General features: G+C 35.0%; 1 protein-coding gene across 17 annotated transcripts in view; it reads right to left on the reverse strand.

Annotated features, from left to right (window-relative positions):
* Tcf12 (transcription factor 12) overlaps window positions 1-20,571 on the reverse strand; it is a 355,814-nt gene that overhangs the window by 29,319 nt on the left and 305,924 nt on the right. For all 17 annotated transcript variants that reach the window (XM_047539600.1, XM_047539603.1, XM_047539606.1 and 14 more), the window contains 5 exons: window positions 17,700-17,805; window positions 16,293-16,432; window positions 15,863-16,007; window positions 15,479-15,543; window positions 6,858-6,936 (listed from right to left, as the gene is read on the reverse strand). In XM_047539600.1, the coding sequence (XP_047395556.1) occupies window positions 6,858-6,936; window positions 15,479-15,543; window positions 15,863-16,007; window positions 16,293-16,432; window positions 17,700-17,805 (535 nt within the window). The remainder of the gene's footprint in view (window positions 1-6,857; window positions 6,937-15,478; window positions 15,544-15,862; window positions 16,008-16,292; window positions 16,433-17,699; window positions 17,806-20,571) is intronic.

A 20,571-nucleotide genomic window follows, 5' to 3' on the forward strand; every position in this document is an offset into this window, starting at 1 on the left:
TTTCTGGATAAGTAGCATTTCTGAATTAAAGGGTATGCACATATTTATGATCTTTAATTCAAAAGGTCAAATTGCTTTACAAAGTGACATATTAACTGATAGTGCCTTTGGCAATGCATGGATGAACCAACTTCAAATGACTGCAACTGCATTTGGGATTACCTGTTCAAAAATTTCCCAACAGAGTCTATACCAAAATACACTATTTAAATTGGAAAATATCATTATATAAGAAACGTTGCTCATTCTTTGATGTTAGGAAAGTGAAAATATAATAAAAACAATAAAGATAGAAAAAGAAAAGATGGAAATGCATAAAGAATGAAGCACTTTGCCTCACATGCACAAGGCTTTGGGTTTGATCCCTTGAATCAAAAATCAAAGGAAAATACCATAAGAAAAATAAAATAAACAAATTCAACCATGTGTTGAGCAGAATATAATGTTTTTTGTTTTTCTGTTACCAGGGATTGAACTGAGGGGCACTTGACCACTGAACCACATGCCCAGCTCTATTTTGTATTTTATTTATAGACAGGGTCTCACTGAGTTGCTTAGCACTTCACTTTTGCTGAGGCTGGCTTTGAACTCGTGATCCTCCTGCCTCAGCCTCCCAAGCTGCTGGGATTAAGGCAAGTGCCACTGGGCCTGGCCAGAATGCAATGTTTTAATAGTCCTGCCAAAATAGCTTTAAGAAGAAAAATACAGAACAATTTATCAAAAGTCTTTACTCTTTCATGGTTGTTCATCTGAAAATAAGTTATTTACAGAAAAGAATAAAGACTATTCAATTAAATGTATGTTATTATTATATACTTCAGTGACAAACCCAAACTGCATTGGAAATCTAAAAAAGGTTTATTTAATTTGCCTTGTGTATGCTAAGTGACATTTAAATTGTGTTCTAAGATAGTCTGTTGATGCAGGTTCATTTGCCATATTTATGAAGCTAAGGATAATCTAACGCTATAGCTTATTTCAGAAAAACAAGTAAACCACAACTATTACATTCATTTTAGCTGAATAGCACCATTTAATTACTCAACAGCCCAGTAACAGCATTCCCATCAATCTCAAATTTTGCAACTCAAAAAGCAGAATACAAAGAGATTCTTAATAACCTGATTAGATTTCACAATTAGTCATAATGTATACTGTTATGATCATACAAATAAAATTTTAATACTAAAACTGTGAGAAAAAAAGATATGTTATTATGTCCTGTAACTTTTTGTAACTTATAAACAAATTATTTTGAGGACCACTAAAGTCTTCATGAAAGACAAACAAATGTGATCAGAAACCAACTACACAAATTATGGATGATCTAAAATTGCTCACTGAAACAAGTTTATGGACTAATTTTATAATTAACAAGTAAAGAATTTAGCAACTGGGAAAATTCAGTACTCATACAAAGAATCCATATATAATAACAACCAGCCAACCTTTTACTACAATTTCAGTGCATTAGGATTTACTAAGAACTGATGCAGAATTATGAATTTTAGGTGGCTAGGATAATCTACTTAAGAGGACCATAAATTATTGAAGAGAAAACTTCAACATTTATAATATTTTACTTTTCAATTATTTTGCTCCATTATTCTCCCAATCCCCTTGGGTGAGATCAAGACAGGAAGGAGCTGAACCATGAAATAACTTAAGTTGTAATTAAGTAATATTAACTTGTAATTAAGTAATATTAACACAAGTTTTATTATTTTTAAGCATCTCAGAATCATTAGCATGCATATAGATGCTCTGTAAAACAGGAGGTTTTTGTGGTTCTTCATTAGCTTAATGTTGACAAATCAGATACTTACACCAACTTAGATAAGAAATCATCTATGTTCATCACTGCCCCTATCTTTCTTTTGTGGTATTAAAGATCAGACCCAGGGCCTCCTACATGTTAGCCAAGTGTTTCACCACTGAGCTCTATCCCAGCCTTAGCTTCATATTTTTTTTGATGGTGATATGCAGGAACTATGCAATTCATTCAATTAAAAAATAGACACAAACTTAAAATCGATTTTGTTATTATTATAGATTGGGTTCCCCATTATCCTATGTTCAGTATAATAGAAAAATAACAGCATTAAATCAGTGATATCTGTTTTGAGCTGGATGTGGTGGCACATGCCTGTAATCCTAGCTACTTGAGTCTAAGGCAGGAGATCACAAGTTTGAGGCCAGAATGGATAACTTAGTGAGAGAATCTGTCACCAAAAAAAGAAAAAAAAAAAAAAAAAAGAAAAAAGGTGGTAGGGGCAGGGGAGAGGATGTAGCTCAGTAGCTCAGTGGTAGAGGGCTCACAGAGGATGCATAAGGCCCTGGACTCGATCCCCAGTACTGAGGGACAGCAGATATCTATGTGAACTTTATATAAATCCCAAGCTAAATTTATTTTGTGGACAGAGCTCCTGTAATGCCATCCTGTTATTTCAAAATTTCATGCAATTGGGCTGACTGGAAGCTTAGATAAGACAGAATTAACGCAGCAGAAGTCAATACCATGGTTGGTAAAACTCCAAGGGGAGAAGAGAATTTCAGTGGACACTAAGAGTTACTGGATCTATAATCTAGTTGATCTGTACTATCAAGTAATTTTGTGAGCTCTGAGTTACAAAAATAGGGACACACAGTTTTTTGGGTTTGTTTTTAATCTGCCTCACAAAACTGATCTTAAAAGATATGAAAGTACTTCATAAGCCTAAAGGTCTCTCTATTAATGGGATATTTCTATCATTTCTTTCTGATGGTAGCTTTTCCATGCAATAATTTTTTTAAAAAAGTAAGTATTCACAGATCCTAAAGCTAGCAAGCATCTGACACTACAGTTTCATTTATGTGTGAATAAAACATTCAAATTAAAGTTAGAATCATATTGCTATCTGTAGATGGAATCATCAACCATAGCATTAATACACAAATATGGAAAAGAAAAGTGTGAAGACTGGAATTCTCAAGGGTGACTTAGAAAGTGTGCTGCTTTTGTTCCCTCTCACCTGATGTCAGCAAGTAAGCACACAGAGGGGGTCAGGTTTCTGCTTCCTTTGTTAGGTGAGCACAGGCTTTTGACTATTCTATGTAGGGAACATTTCTGTAATTGCTTGGGCTTTTTACTGACTGACCACTCTAAAAAAACTAGCTTCTATTCTAGAAAGATTAATATCAAGTAGATTTATTATAAAGTTTTATCAAACATTTACAGAAAAGAAGCTAGCTGGTTGAGCAGGATAAAAGAGCTGAATTATTTGGCTGAAAATCTGGAAAGGCTTTGATTACTAAACCTACAAAGCACTCAGTGTTTCTGATCTGCTCTCCCTCCAAGTAGAACTTAGTATTTCACCTACTACAACTAGTTAATAAATTTAGGGAATAGAAACCAACATTTTGTGTGGATGAGAAAATTCATATGACCACTTAACACACTTTCTTTTTTTGTTGGTTGTTTCTCTTTGTAATCTTACCCTAAACTCAAAGTTTGATGAGATTCTTGCTTGCTTGGAAAAGGCAAGATAAGCCTAACCTTTGAGGTAGCATTAGCATTAAGTGCTCTGCTTTCCACAGCCTGGCTCCAGTCAGCTTCTTCTCAAAGCTTCAACAGATGACTCTGCATAAATGGTTCATAAACTTTCTCACATCTAGATCCTTTGCTGAGGTCTTTCCTTTAACCTAGGAAACTCCTCTCCTCCTTTTAAAATCCTTCTCTTCCTCATGAAGCCTATCCTGACCATGCATTTAGAGTGAACGTTGGCTCTTTTTTCATCATATTTTCCCAACTAGTTGGAAAAAAAGTCAGGCAACTGGTTCAACTCGAGGTACGCTAATAGTAGATACAACCATCCCTCTCTTCTATCTTGTAGCCAGAGCCCTGATTTTGTTCACAAGGAGATAGAAGGGTGGGCCTTTCCTCTTCTAGTATGAACCAAGGAGAGAATTCTATTCCTAGTTTTGGGGCTAAATCCTGATAACCTAATATAAACATGGTAGTTCCATTTCTGTTGTAAGTAACTATGTTAGGCCCTGTACTGGCCCATGAGACAGGAGAGGAAATCTACTGAAGAGGCTGCTGGAAAGGATTTCTTCAAGTCAAGGAAGAGACAGTTCCTTTTCTTCTATTGGAGCCTGTTATATTTACCTATGGTACCCTGATTTACTGTCTTACCATAGCCTGAGAGAGAAATGCTAAGGAGAGCAGGTCTGACACACAGGGCCAGGAACTTGCCTGCTATGGGCTTCTTGTCACACGGGATAATAAAGTACTTAATGTTCAAGCTAGCTGAGACAAGAACTTCTTTCATTCTAAACATTCTAACTGATACAATATCTCAGAAACTTTCTCAAAAGCACTCTTTAGGTAGAAATGAATGCTCCTGGCTTATAAAAGTTCCAGAGGAAAACAAAGGGGATTTAAGAATGACTGCCTTAGAAGCTGCCTATGTGTGAGTGTGCCTATGACTAACAGGGTAAGTGTAGAGAGCACATAGTGGGGTAGGAGTTTTTATTTTAGATAACAAGCCATCGCCACACAAAATAATTTCCACATATTAAATAGAAGCTCTGCTTTGCTTCTTTTTTCCCCTTGGACTGTAATTCAACTCACCTGAATTATAAGGGAAAAAAGAGTATCATTCAATAAGCATCAAATGAAGATGGAGGAGAAATGTAAGATTTTGCTTGGGACCCATTTTTCCCCCCTTGGAAAAATGATGAAGTTGCTGGGTGTGGTGGTGTATGCCTGCAATCCTAGTGACTCAGGAGGCTGAAGTCAGCCTCAGCAACTTAGGGAGGCCCTACGTATGCAACTTAAGGAGACCCTGCCTCAGAATAAAAAATAGAAAGGTCTGGGGAGGTAGCTTAGTGGTTAAGTGCCCCTGGGTTTAATTTCTGGTACTAAAAAAAAAGAGAGAGAGAGAGAGAGAGAGAGAGAGAGAGAGAGAGAGAGAGAGAGAGAGAGAGATTGAGAGAGGAAAAAAAAGAAAAGAAAAAGAAAGAAAGAAAGTTGAAGCGTTTGATTCTCCGTTTCACTCATATCTCTTCATAGTTGCTGACCTCCACTACAGTCTTCCTCTCCAGTGCTAATAAAAACTAAAAGACACTTTGGTAGCTCTCTTACTAGGCAAAGAGGCAGTGGGAACCTATAGTGAGGGCAGACACAGATGCCTCAGATGGGAAAGTGAAACAGGCTATGGCAAACACGACACTGATAATTTTAGCAAAAGTGTGCCAAGAGGGTGAGCAGGGCTAAAGTTACATCATTCTTCCTGTAATTTCAGCTCTGTTAAACAACAACTTCAAGTCAACGAGTCTTTCATAGTCTTGTCTATGTGGGGAACAGCTGTTCAACTTTTACTAGACAGCTGAAGCCACAGTGTCTGAGAAAGTAGCAGAACCTGCTAATAGCTGGAAGCAGCTGCCAGCAGTTCATCATTTCCACACTGGAATGCTTCTAAGCAGAACCACAAGGCAAGTACACAAAGCACAGGTGATAGCAAAGGTCCGGATTTCCAGAAGCACTGCACAATGTAAAAAGGCTTAACAACAACATAGAAAAAAACAAAACCACTTGGACCTAGCTAATGGCTTGATTCTGTTTTCCTAAACATTTATTTCTGAGGTCAGCTGTTGTTGGAGGAATATGGCAATCTTATCCAGTTGCCTAATAATGTCTTTTCTTCAAAACAAACTAAAACATATCTTCTTTAACAAAGATTTTCTCCAAAAACTGTTTAGAAAAATACAGATGAGGATTTTACATTATAGCTTAACAGATACTTAACATTTTCATGTATTTTTATTTATTCCTAGAAAGTGAACAAATTCCCACTTACAATTGTGTCTCAACAAATTAATACCTTAGGATAATATCTAGAACTTGTCAAAATTAATGTGAAAAAATCAGGAGGGAATAAAGCAAATCTGACCCAATATTCAGCCATACTGAGTTCTTTTCCTTAGGAGAAACACTACATCATCTCCAGGAATTTATTTTTATGTGTGTGTATATATGTATGTATGCATGTATGCATACGTGTGAAATAACTTAGTGGACCTAAAAAAATAAGGACAAACTACCTACATAGAGTTATTCATCTCTGAGTCTTATACGTGGTACATGGTAAATGTGGAGAACAATGAAAAAAGAGGTTACATGTGCTTTTATTTAATTGTTTTTGGAGGTACTGGGGATGGAACCCAGGGATTCATGCAGACTAAGCACACATTCTATCACTAAGTTACATTCTCAGTCTTTGTACTTCTAAACAGGTTATGCTAAAAATTTTCTATGCTATCTCATAAAGATTTTTGGTATACCTCTTCTGTATTTTACCTTTACCCTAATTTCCCACTTTAATTTTCATTCTAGTACAACTATTAATTAGAAATTATCAACAAATTATATTAACAATCTAGGAAGAGGGCTGGGGTTGTTGGTCAGTGGAAGAGTGCTCGTGTAGCATGTGTGAAGCACTGGGTTCCATCCTCAGCACCACATATAAATAAATAACATAAAGGTCCATTGACAACTAAAAATAAAAATTAAAAAAAAAAAAAGAATTTAGGAAGATATGCATAAGTAATTCAAAATAACAAATATTTCAATATTCTCCAAAATGAACTCTAGAGGAAGCTACTATTAGTGTCCTCCTCTCCCTGCCATACTAGGGATCAAACCCAGGACCTTGCACATGCTAGGAAAACACTCTACCACTGAATAAGCTCATGTTTAGATGCTTTCATACAGCCAAAATTTAGATGACTTTAAACAAATTTTATTAAAAAGTGCATGTGAAATATTTCCAAGTAGATCCATACTATGTTATGAAGTAGATAAAAGAAAAGCCTACCTGTAAGAGGCGAAGGTGATCCAACTGGTGTTGATGGGTTTGATGGAAAACTACTGCTGGTATGATCAGGAGAATAAATCTAAGCAGAAAACAAGAGATACACATGCATCAATATTCACAATAACAAAAATATTAATCTATTTACATGAATTTATTTTCACAATCTAAGGTGTCACCCTTAAGACTCACAGTAAAAAGGTTTTCCACTACTCTTAAGACTTGTTTGTTATATGAAGGTCAAAGTAGTAGCCTCCATTTTAAAACTCTGATAAAAAAAGTAACATATACATTCTAATATGACAAGAATAAAATAGATATGCTTCTTTATTATCCTAGTTGGAAATAATTAAAAATTTCTAATTGTTAGAATGGTAACAAATCTGATAAACACTCTTTCAAGAATATGCCATCTAAATAAATTAACTCATTTTTTGAAATGATCTTTAAGTGCTTGCCTAGCATGCACAGGTGCTGGGTTTAATCCTCAGCAACACATGCACTCTAGTGAGAAAAATGAAAGGAAAAAATAATGAAATAAATGATTTTAAAAGTTTTAAAAGTCAAAGAAAATTTTTCTCAAATGGTTACCCCTTACCTCTCATTTTAAAAATTACTAATTTGATCAACCACATTTTTTGCCAATTTCAGCTCTAAATGTTAAAAACAAAAACAAAACTAAACTTATTCCCACAGGATACTTTGTGATCCTTGGAAAAAGAAAAAAAAAAAAAAAAAAAAAAAAAAAGAACCCAAGTGGGTCAAAAATGTGTTCCCCAAATGATTTTTGGACTTGACTTCCCTACAGAGCTACTTGATGAGAATAACATACCTGAATGCATAAATCTTGGTGTTCTAGCTAAAAATTGTTGTTGCTATATTTTATATACTTTTCATATTACCAAAAATAAATTATGTGAGGGAGTCAGTCAAGTTTATCTAATTAACCAGTAAATATTTTAAGAGTCCCTTTAGCCAGGTATGGTGATGTATGTACACCTGTATCCCAGTGACTGGGGAGATGAGGCAGGAGGATTCCAAATTTCAGTCCAGCCTCAGCAATTTATTGAGACCCCGTCTCCAAATAATAGAACTAAAATAAAGAGGGCAGGGGAAATGGCTCAGTCTTAGAGTACCCATGAGTTCAATCCCCTATAGTCCTCCTAAAAAAGTCCCTTTGATTCAGGTACCAAGGGCCCCTAAGAGGTCTCTTCTGGGACAATATTCCTCTTATTATCATTTTTTAAAAGTTTTATTGGTACATTATAATTGGACATAATGATGGGATTCATTGTTACATATTTGTACATGCATACAATATAATAATATAATTTTGTCTATTTCATTTCCTAGCACCAAGGTAGGTTTTTCCATAGCTTTTTAAGTCCAGGGGAATGTAAGCACCTTTCCTATGCCCCCTTGTTCTTTAAAGGAATATGGTTTAGATGATTTGTAGTGTACTTACTCTTTCAGTCTTGTGATGGGAAGAAGTCAAGAAGTAAAAAGTGTTTTTAACCAAGGTCAGGAAGTTGCAAAAAGTGAATGTTCTGAGAATCAAAAGTCAATGCCAAATAAAAGTTACAGGACTAGTGAAAATACTAACTTAAAATTGTAGGGTAGTGTTAGCTAACTGTAGGAGCTGTTGAGGAAAATTTCTCCAGCTCCATTATTGTTAAAGAAAACTGAGTCCTCAAAGGACAAGTGCTGGGATACAACTCCTCTAATTCCAGTTTCAGATCCTCATCAGTAAAACTAAAAATGGAGCCCACTGGCAAGACTCTCCCTGCCCTTGTCTACTCCTGAAGACAGGCTTACAACCAAGACCTGGGAACTACATGTGTGCTTTATCCCTATCTATGTTAGTACTCCAGGGAACCCAGGCTTTAGCTCCTTCCCATAAAGCTCTTAGTATCCTGTTTGCGATGTTAGGACAATATTATTCTTACAAAATGCATAATAAAACATCTTTACACCTCAGCACTTAACAGTGAAGTCAAGTCAACTTCTGTAGCTGAATGTGGCCAAATATTTTAAAAAGGAAAACTACTCATGAATGTAAAGACTCATCCTCTAGAAATAACCATACTCAATAAGCTTAGAACACTAGTGAATTTAAAGCAGCAAGCATAAATTATGGCATACAAAGGTCTAAGCATTGGTTTTAAGGAAAGCATGATAATGGATTTTTTCAATATCTAAAAAAGTCAGATACTGGGATAGGTTCACATTAAAATAAAACTCCACAAGTCACAAAACAAATACAATGACTTTGATTTGCTAAATTTTCACTAATTCCAAACTGCAAATAGACCAAAGTCTATTCCTCTGAATGAAATAAAAGATATGAATTTGTATGTTGTTAGTAAATTGTAACTATAAATGTCTTTAAATAAGTCTCTCACAGAGCCAGATCAGGAAGTTGTACACTCAAGTTAGAGAGTCCTTTTGGAAAAGCAAAGCCATGGAAAAAGAGTTTAAGAAACGTTTGGAGGCCTTAGTAACAGGGAATTAGTATAAGATCAATACTGCTGGCTTTAAAGCTGTTAGGGCTGAGTATAGCTCAGTGGTTCCATTCCCAGCATCACCAGGAAAAAGTTGTTACTTAAAGTTGTTACTTTTCAAAAATTCACAGGATAAATATGAAAATTAGTTACCTGTCACATTTTGATTCCTAATTGTTCAGATACATAAACTAATTTGTTTCAACCATGTAAATAAATTAGGTAAGGTCCCTAAACCAACAAAAACATGTCCCCAAATACCTCTTTATCACTGTGAACCACTGTTTTGTTTAAGATTCACATAATTGGCTGGACACAATGGCACATGCCTATAATCCCAGTAGTTTGGGAGGCTGAGGCAAGAAGATCACAAGTTCAAAGCCAGTCTCAGCAACTTAGCAGGGCCCTAAGCAACTTAGCAAGACCTGGTCTCTAAATAAAATGAAAAAGACTGGGCATGTGGTTCAGTGGTTAAGCACCCCTGGGTTCAATCTCCCATAAAACAAACAAACAAAAGATTCACATAATTATACTTTTAATTAGCAAATAATGCTTTTATGAAACATCCCGAGTATAATATTGGTAAGGGAGGGAAGGGCTGGTAACACTGGTGTGAGTAGATGAACAGGGAGAAGTTTCCATTACATGCAAACTAGCCCAACTCACTGGTTTTTAGCCCTCAAATAAGACAGGTCTTTATTTTTCCAGTAACTCCTCTTTTTATCCCATATATAATTGAGCTATTGTCCTTGAACATAGTTTTAAACAATCAAATCCCATGTTTCCTGTTGCCTATGAAATAAAACAAAATGACATCTGATGTCATAATCTGGTCACAAAAATATCTTTCTTCTCTGTAATCTACTTATAACCTACATACTCTATTATCCAAACAAAGTATTTTTTTCATTTTCTCAACACAGCTTGTTCTACTTTCAGAATGTCTATTTCTTAACTTCTCTTTGGTGGAATTCCACACTATATCAAAGTTTAGCTCAAATGTCACCTTCCCATTTTCATGTCATTTTTATCTCCCTTATTATCTCAGAGGCAGCAATCTTATATAGTTCAAAACTGAATCCATCACTGTCTGCCAGTATAAGTAGGTGCTCAATATTTAAAAAAAAACCCGAGTGATAAAATTGCACTTGAAACTTGTTCTAATACTTACTGATAAAAAGCAGGACTCCTTAAATGCTATCATTTGTCTTAGTATTTATTTAATGGGGGAGCAGTAATGGAAATACCAAATGAAGAAAAAGAGTTTTGTTACATAGATGACCTTATTTCAAATCAGGTTTTGTTTGTTTTCTGTGGTACTGGGGATCAAACTCAGGATCTTGAACTTAGTAGGTAAGTGTTCTACCACTGAGCTACATCCCCAACACTCCAATCAGTTTTATGGCAACAGCTTTAAGAACAATTACAAAGTGAGGGTTCCACTACTTCTGGGGATTAGTGCTACCATACTACACTGTCTATATCACATCATTAGATAGGGTATGGGCTGCTGAGAGTATAAATGGATTATCAACACTTATTTCCCCCTATAACTCTGCCCTTATATGTCAAGATGCCCAAGAATGTCAAGAATTAGCTACACCTCCTATATGTCAGAGAAGGCAGAGGTTATAAAATCGTATAAGATCATTATCTTAAAATGATTTAGCAAAATATACTGATCTAATATGTAAAAGAGGTTTTAAAAATCACTGTGTAAATAGAAGAAGTGGTAACAAAAAGGTATCGAGTATGAAAACATATCCCTTCTGGCATTTTTCCCCCAAAGCAGCTTCTCCATTTATACAATAAAAGCCATTTTCCCCTCACTTGTCACATTGCTCGTTCTACTTCACCAATTAAAGTGATGACAGACAGACAACTGTTGTCAACTTTTCCTGAACTTACAGATAGCCTGGCATGTTACAGGGTTTTTTCCTATCTTTTTCACTTTCAAAGACTATGTGGGCAGAAGAGGAGCATTACAAACTTAAAAAGGCATAATAACATGGCCTTTGGATCACATATCATCTCACTAAACTATCTGTGCAGGTTTATTCTATTACCAAATAGAAACAACTTATACTTATTCTGTAGAAGTTGTGCTACTTTAAGAAAATTCTGAACACCAGGCTTTATTTGGCAGAGTGCATTCTAAATTAAGAAGATATTTTGTTTTGCATTTTCTGGCCTTACAGGATTCTGCCACTGGTGTTTGAAGGGAAAAAAGAAAAAAGTCAGTAACTTCAAAATGGGAGAGGGAGTGATTTAGAGTCTTGAGCATAAACACAAAAGTAAGAACTCATTCTGCATGCAGTCCATGGTCCTCATACTGTTAAGTGACCAATGATGAATAACTCTCAATACCTTCTGCCAGGCTTAAACGGTAATATGCCTCATTTTACTGCAACAAATGAGGCTCCTCCTCCTATCAGTCATGGTCCATTCCAATCAGCAGGGTGCCAATAAGCCAAGGGCTAATGAAAAGAGCCTCAAACAAAAAAGGAAACAATGGAGAGCGCCCAGGCCCAACCCTGAAATTGTGAGCCCAATTTTTTAAACACTACAGTGCACATTTCAGTTAATCTTTATTATGCTAATGTTATTGAGTCTAAGGAACAAAGAAACTTATTTCATGAATTAGTTTTAAACGTCAACTTCCCAGATTTTTCTTTTCTTTTGTTAGAGACTACTGACCATTTAACAATCCAGATTAAAACACACACACACACACATACACACACACACACACTTCCCTCTCTCTCGCTGAGGTAAAAATCAAAACATAAATTATCACAAAGAAGTCTGATATAATCAACAAAGTTAAACAGTCCTCTTGTTTGATCTCCTCTAAATTAAAGACCAAGTGTTTTGATATGGTATTAGGCACTGAAATAAACCAGATGTTTCTTCCTCTATATAACTCTCCATGGGCACAATCTTAAAGGGTTATTGTTTGGCAAATGTTCAGGGAAACACATTAGAAATGGCACGAATACACAGATTTTCCTTCCCTTCTATCTACCCTAGTTTATTATCTAAACTAATGCATAATCCACAGGGCTTTGGGAACTTTGTGTAAATACTTTCATGTACAATTCTCTTTTTTGCTATCCTGAGATTAAGACCACAATTATCCAGGCTTAAACCTAAAATAAAAGGAACCTTTGCAAATGCATTATCTAGCCTTACATGTTTAATCACACAGTATTCTGCGAGCTCTTTAATACCTAAACTGAAGAACAAAGGTTGTACCCTCTGATGTTTCACACATGAAAGACCTTCTAAGACATACATCAGACAATCGGAGAACTAGAATTAACTTCTAGTGGCAACTGCTCAGTGTTATTTCCCCTAAAACTAGGTGCCACGCTAAAAGTGTTACATTCTAAAGAATTTTAAAGTTTCAAAACAGTCATGATCACCATTTCCAAAGATCTGTAACACTTAACATAAAATTCTGATGTGCATGTCAGACTCTCAAATGTAATACTCATTAAGTTCCTCTTTCTCATCTGTTCTAATCCTTTCTATCCCCAGACAAATGTAATGTTTTTGTTTTTCAGTACATTTTGAGTACTAAACATGTTTCAAAGTGAATGTGAGTCTGTAAAGGAAGTTACAGAAAGAATGTATTTGGGAGGTGTCTGGATATGGTGAGGGAGGTAGCAGATGGACTGAAGGAAGGGATATGAAGTGTGTAGACTATGGCATGTAGTGATGGAGCAGATGGAATGCATCACAGTCAGCTATGACAGAAATGATTTATGGAATGACCTGACTGCTTCTGCCTAGTAATAACACAGGATGACAGAGTTCAGTTTCCATGACAACCAAAGCCCACCCATTAACTAGATTAAACATTTTTTTCCTAGTTTCCACATACAGTGACTTTGGTTTTTCTTTCCCAAATGCCACCCTGGTTTGGCTAGTACATTCACTATGATAATGTTCAAGGACTTGAAGAGTAACTAAAAATGAGACTAAAGGGCCACTGAGAACATCACAAATTCTTGCCTGACTATATGCCAAGGTTTCTTCATAGACATTTTCCCTCAAAAACCAACCAACCAACCAACCAACCTGTGGGTGGGAGTTTGGGGGAGGGCCCAAAATGTATATTATATTTTGAAAGTTTATTTAATATTAAAAGTTCAAATTTTATTTGTCCTCTTTTCATTCCCCCAGGGTATGATCCAAGAACAAACCCAGGGTCTTGCATGTGCTAGGCAAGCACTCTGCTACTGAGCTAACCCTGTTATTTGTCTTCTTACATGCAAATTATCTTACTGGAATACACAAGTCAATTAAACACCCGAGAAACCCTTAGGTTTTTTAAATATATTTTTTAGTTGGAGATGGACACAATACCTTTATATATTTTTTAAAATTTATTTTATGTGGTGCTGAAGATCAAACCCAGGGCCTCACATGTGCTAGGCACACACTCAACCACTGAGCTACAATCTCAGCCTTACCCTTAGTTTTGATACTATAGAATAATATATTTTCTTCTGGGTAGAATAAATAGATAAATATTCTCTATAATATTCATCCCTACCTCTGTAAGACTCAGTCACTGTAGCACTGCTTTTCCTGGACATACACAGCAGTGGTGATGAGAGCAGTCTGAAGCTAGTCAGATCAAGGTTCTAATGTATATGAGCTCTGCCCTTACTAGCTTTGTGATCCCTAGAGCAAGCTACTTAATCTTTCTGGGCTCAAGTTACTTAACCTTTTAAACCTTAGTTCCTCAGTTGTAACACAGGGATAATAATGCCAACCTTGCAGGGTTTTCTTGAGGATTAAATAAAACTAGACGAGTAAATGCTTAGTATAGTGCCAAACACCTAAAGAGCATTCAAATTATAGCTAATAATTTTTGTGGGTTTTGTTATCACTGCTATTATTACATATGATCCAAGACTGAATTCAGGAAACATTTACTGCAACCAATGTGAGTAGGGTTCCATTATCTTGCTTCATTTCTAAGAAGCTTGAACTCAGTTGTAGAGAAATGCTTATTTACAGGAACAACGCAAAGAGGTTTATCTCTTTAAATGTTCAACAGTTACTACTCACATATTAAAGTACTCTACCTTCCCCACAAACAGAAACAAACATGTTTGACAGAGTTAATTGCACTGCACAGAAAATATAAGACAATTGTGTGGGTTATAAAAGGATACTTCTCAAAAGGAAAAAAGAATTAGAGAAAAAAAATGCCTAAGGAGAATAAAGTATAAAAGAGAATACCTCTTTTGAATAATTAGTTCTGGAATCTTTATGGATTACTGATAAATGCTCTCACTTCTTATTTTAGCATTTCAAAAAAAAAAAAAAAAAAGAAAGAAAAGAGATTTAATTTTAACAATTTCAGAGTCAGATACTAAAATGTAATCATTCCTTTTTCACTAATCTCCTGATGAATGAAAAGTAGTTGCTCAAGAAACTACCAGGCTGGGAGGTAACTCAGTGGTAGAGTGCTTACTTAGTATGACCCAAGATTCAATCCCTTGTACTGGAGGCAGGGTGGGGTGGGGTGGGTCGAAAAACTATACAATCTCTTTAAATCAATTTTATCATTTTTACTTATTTTAGCATGAATTCATCAGTGAATCTGACTTTTTTAAGAAAAGGCTCTCATTTCCTAGTTTTTGAATGACTCAGCTGCAGCTAATTTTTTCCTTTCAAAAACTATACGTAGCTGGGTGCAACGGCGCACTCCTGTAATCCCAGCAGCTCAGGAGGCTGAGACAGGAGGATCACAGGTTCAGTCAGTCTCAGCAACTTAGTGAAGCCCTTAGCAATTTAGCAAGATCCTGTCTCAAAAATAAAAGGGCTGGGGATGTGACTCAATGGTTAGGTGCCCCCGTGTTCAATCCCTAATGCCCCTCCCCACAAAAAAAAAAAAAAAAAAAAACCATAAAATATTTTCCATTCTTGGAAAAATTCTTATAAAGTATTTCTTGTGGAGTGAATCAATAAAAACAGAATAGCTCTAAGTGAGTAATGAAGTTGATAGTTGTAACCACACTTATTAATACCTATTGTCCATAAATCTAATCAATGCATTCATCAGTACAGAATTCATTCAGTACAATATGTAAAACCAATACTCACAGATGCCAAAGCCTTTCCAAGTGCATCACCTGTCTGTGAGCTTCCAGCAGCATTCCCTCTGGTTCCTGGATATTTTGAGAAGAGAAATAAATCAAGAATTTTATTAGAAAAGTATTCTGTTTTAGCATTATTCCAAGGGTGTTCTCTATTGTAACACATTTATCACAATCAACTTGGCAATACTCTGCATGTGTTGTACTTAATAAGCTAAAATAAAGATGAATTCCTTACTAGCTTCAGTAACAAAAATGAAAAAAGTCATTGCTGACACATTTCTTTTAAAATTTCATTTTTAAATTAAATACTAAAATATATGATAATATGGGGTTACTGAAAACACACCTGCAAGATTTTTAGGAAATTTTGCTAATCCTGAAAGCTCACCTAGAATGCTGTCTGATCCATTGATGGGAGGAGTGTGTGAGGCAGCAACGTAAGGTGAACTGCTGGTGCTGCCGCGATGGAAGCTGGACATTGGTGGAAGACTTGTGTTTATGTCTGTTGGTGAAACTGAGTGTGGAGGATAACTCTAGAAAAAGGGGGAAAGAGACATGATCTGTTAAATTTATTTCTGAATAGTATGCATATACACTATACAAAAACTACAACCAATCAAAAAGAGCATTACAAGTTACCAGTTCAAGAGTGCTACTACTACTGTTTACTTTTTTAAAAGTCATGGTAAATATAGTAAGTCCAGAAAAATTTCAAACTTTAGAAATTCTGACAGAATCAAATTTTGTACTTGAAATCCAAAAAGAAACATAAATGAGGACAAGATGTTGCTGTACCCTTGTCATGTGTAATAGCTTACCAAGCGGTCATGTGAATGAAGGCTGCCATAACTATTGGACTGAGACATGTGAGAAGCAGAGGTCCCCAGAATTCCACCAAAACCAGGCTGGCTCATTCCGTTTGATGAACTCCAAAGGTCAGAAGAATTGTGGGTCCCATCTAAGGTAAAAAGAGAAACATAAAAATTTCCTTAGCTACAATTTTTTATTTTAGTGGTGTTTACAATAATTCAAAGGGTACTCTCCAGATATTTTTCCCCTCCCTTTTCCAACCTTATCTTCTATCCAGTTTTTGTTTCTTCAAACTGTAAAATTACTATTTAAAAAAGTGTAATAACAGCTGGATGTGATAGCGCATGCCTGCTATCTCAGTGATTTGGGAAGCTGAGGCAGGAGGATTTTAAGTTGGAGGCTAGCCTGAGCGACTTAGAGCCCTAAGCAATTTAGCAAGACTCTTATCTCAAAACAAAACAAAAAAAAAATAAAACAGGGCAGAGGATGTGGCTCAGCACCCCTGGGTTCAATCCCCAGTACCAAACAACCAACAAATAAAAGATGTAATAAATTTTATAGTAAGGGAAAAAACTAATAGGCAAACTACAACAGGCAGGTCATTATAAATAATCCTCAGAAGATGTAAATTCACATCAAAGAAGATAAATATTCCAAATTTGTGAAGAGGCTGGATTTAATTTTTGGTTAAATGGCATACTCTTACTCATAAATATACAAAAAATGTTCTTAATTCATAACATGCAATGTATATTATATCTGACATTTTGAAACTGTGAAATGAAATTTCTCTAATAGTAGACCTAAGTAATTGATAATGACCATATCATAGTCAGCCTTCAAAAGAAATGTGTCAGCAATAACTTCACTCACAGTATAAAGTCAGGGAACCACTTATGTAATAATTTATTGCTCCCATATATATGCTTCCCATAATCCCAAACCACAGGAGACCAAATAAAAATGATTTGCTAGACATGAATTAAAGGAAATGCAACACATTTCTTTCTTAACAAGTCTTAACTCTGTTCTATGATATTCACTCTTTATTTATATTGTTAATTCTAGGCATGATATGAATCTGTAATTTAAACAAGAAACCAGAGTTGTTAATAGTTTTTGTATTTTTAAATTCTAAAGCAAGTCAGAGCACCTTTATTTATTTTTCTCAATATAAGTCTTTTATAAATTCAATCAATACTGGATGGGTACTCTAGTGATTTGCTGAATAATCTAACTGAATTGCAGTTAATGATAAACAGCATTAGACAACAAAAAAGCCCGAATTTTAATTCATCTCAGCCAAAAAGATCTAGATAAATAATGTATGAAATCCTATATAGATATTCTCTTTCCCCACACTTTAATATACAGATGACTGCAGTTATACATGACAACTAGTTGGTAGGACTTACCTTGCATAAAGAAAGTGCTAGCAAACATACTGGTTGGTGGCTTAGGAGATGGATAACTAGGAGATTCACGGTTGAAATCATCTGAATTTGGGGATGGTGCATATACCTTAAAATTAAACAGGAAATTTAATTAAAATGTAAATGACTATTGTATTACTAATTAAAAAGAGTTCTACATTCCATCGAGCATCTAAGAAGGTCTATCTAAACCTTATAAAGGTCTATCACAAATACAAAGAACATGAACTAAATCCACATAAATAATATCAAACTTGATATTATTTATCAAGGATACATGTTTCCTTCCAAATATCCATGTAATGCATCTTGGTGTAACAACTGTACCACATAGATGAATAAAGTCAAAAGTGTTGACTTGGATAACAAAACACAAATTTCACAAAGGCTCAAGATTCAAAATCTAGTGGAGCAAACAGATGTCCTTTGAATATACAGCATGATATAAAATAAAAATGAATTACATTCATATTGTCATCCTTTGTTGTTATTAAAAGTTAAGTGTGGAAGGACTAACACAGTTGTTCAGGAACTTCTCTAATTTGGTAGTATTAGCAATTACATTAAAAACAAGCCCTGCTAAGGAGTTTTAATTCTTTAATTTGAAGTACACTTTCAACATAGCTTTAATAAAAATCTCACTTAATTTGCTAGAATAGCATTAATTTCCTTTGGTAAATCTTTGCTTCAGAGAAGCAAACTATGAACATTGTGAATTTATAAATGACCAACATTGGCATTCTTCTGGAAAACTAAATGGTCAGTCAAATAATATTAATGATCAAATATAATCACACCATTCTCATAACTACTGAAATCAAGAAGGAAAACAACATTTTAAGTCATGTATGGTCCGTAAAGTAAACCAGGAATCAGGAAGAAGGGAAAGAATAGGTAAGCTATTGTAAGCAGCATATGAAATAATTTATTTTGCTTTAGTTTGTTAAGGGTACATCCATTAAATTTTACTGAAAAATAAAAATTCAAAGTGTTCACTTAACTGAAAGTAAGTAACATTAAAATTATGGGAGCATATATAAAATCAAATACATTTGCATAAGCATAGGAAATCTCTGGAATGATACACAAGATATTTATCATAAAGGAAAATTCTGGAATTACACACAAGAAATTTAATAATGGTTACACTTTAGGACTTCAGAAGGACTTTGACTTCATGTGCTTCTACAAATTTGATATTCCAACCTCAAGCTTATACTTCTAAATAGTAATAATTAAAAAGTTAAGGAAGATTAAAATGGGAGCTAAAATTTTTATTTACATCAACTATCAATTATATATGCATAAACCATCAAGAATTTGTTTGTTCTTTGAGACACTAACTGTAAAGACCTCTGGCAAGTTACCCTGATCTTACTGAGACTCGATTTCCTCATCTGTAAAATAGTGCTAACAGTAACTACACATACAGGGCTGACGGAAGATCAGATGAAATAATACACATAATAAAATATTTAGCACAGTGCCTGTTCAAAGTAAGCAGTCACTAAGAATAAGTTAATACTATTGTCTTACTGTCATCCTAATAGAAGCAGTTATGCTGCTAAATATTGCCCCTGTTCAGTCCTTAAATGCTATTTCTTACAGTTTTTCTCTGATGTGACCTTACTTATATGCACACAACTTCTCCTAAATGAAAGGTCAAAATGTCAGTTTTATTCTTCTTACTAGTCCTGATAATACTAGCACAGGTGTGTCTTTTTTTTTTTTTTTGGGTGCTGGGGATCGAACCCTTGCCTTGTGCTTACAAGGCAAGCACTCTACCTACTGAGCTATCTCCCCAGCCCCACAGGTGTGTCTTTTTAATGGATTGGCATTTCAGGTTTGTTTCCTATCTTTCTCAATCCAGAGGTAAAAACACACATCTGTGGTACCTGAGAAGTTGGGATAAGATAAATTCCTAAGAATTATCCAGAAGGATCCTAGATAGGGGAATATGGCCGATAAAAGTTTGTTCATTATATATATTATACATACTTTGGTATTCTAAAGCTATTTCATAAAAGACTGTGTTACAATTAAAGAACTGGGTACACATAGATGTGTTTAGAATGTATCATACAGGCCAACAGGCAGGTAAAGTTTTCTGGAAAGGAACTACGGACTATATCTCTTAATCAAGTTTCAGTTTCCAATCTTAGAAACAACTAGAAGTCCCCTTTGTGGATAGATTCCCCCAAGCAAAGCTGAAACCACAAACAACAAAAGGTATAGTAAATCCATAGCCAGAAAATACAAATGAGAATCAAGTTTAGAAGACTGTATCAGAACATGTGCTTTTTATCACCAATGTGCTTTACTATACATACCATCCTTGATCAGAAAGTATGAAATACAAAATTCTAATTCTATTCAGACAGAAACACGTAAGTCTCACACTTAGTAATTGTGAGAAAACTGCAGCTCTGAAATTCCATTTCATGAAAAAAAGACCTCCATAATTTGTCAGTTTAAATTTCAATATAATGTGCCCATTTACATTTCTTTATCCTTAATCTCATTTAATCACTCTGTTCCATACAAGACACACATACATTTTTAAATTTTTAAAAATGTTTGCAATTAGAAAAGGAAGTGAAAGTACACACTTGATTTTACTGACTTACAAACTGCTACTAAATACAGAATATGTTGATCAGACAATAATTGATTGATGGCAGTCATGGAAAGTAAGGAAACCAAGATAAATCACACACATCAGAGGAAGACACGTGCCTACCCTTATTAGAAAATTCTGAAGCTGCATGGTAAAAAAAGGCCTCATTTAGAGGTAAAGTTTGTTTTTATTGTTAGGCTTCATAAATAGAAATTTTTAAAAAGGAGTTTTAAAAGA

The sequence above is a fragment of the Sciurus carolinensis genome, chromosome 2 (assembly GCF_902686445.1).
Source record: "Sciurus carolinensis chromosome 2, mSciCar1.2, whole genome shotgun sequence".
Taxonomy (NCBI): Eukaryota; Metazoa; Chordata; class Mammalia; order Rodentia; family Sciuridae; genus Sciurus; species Sciurus carolinensis.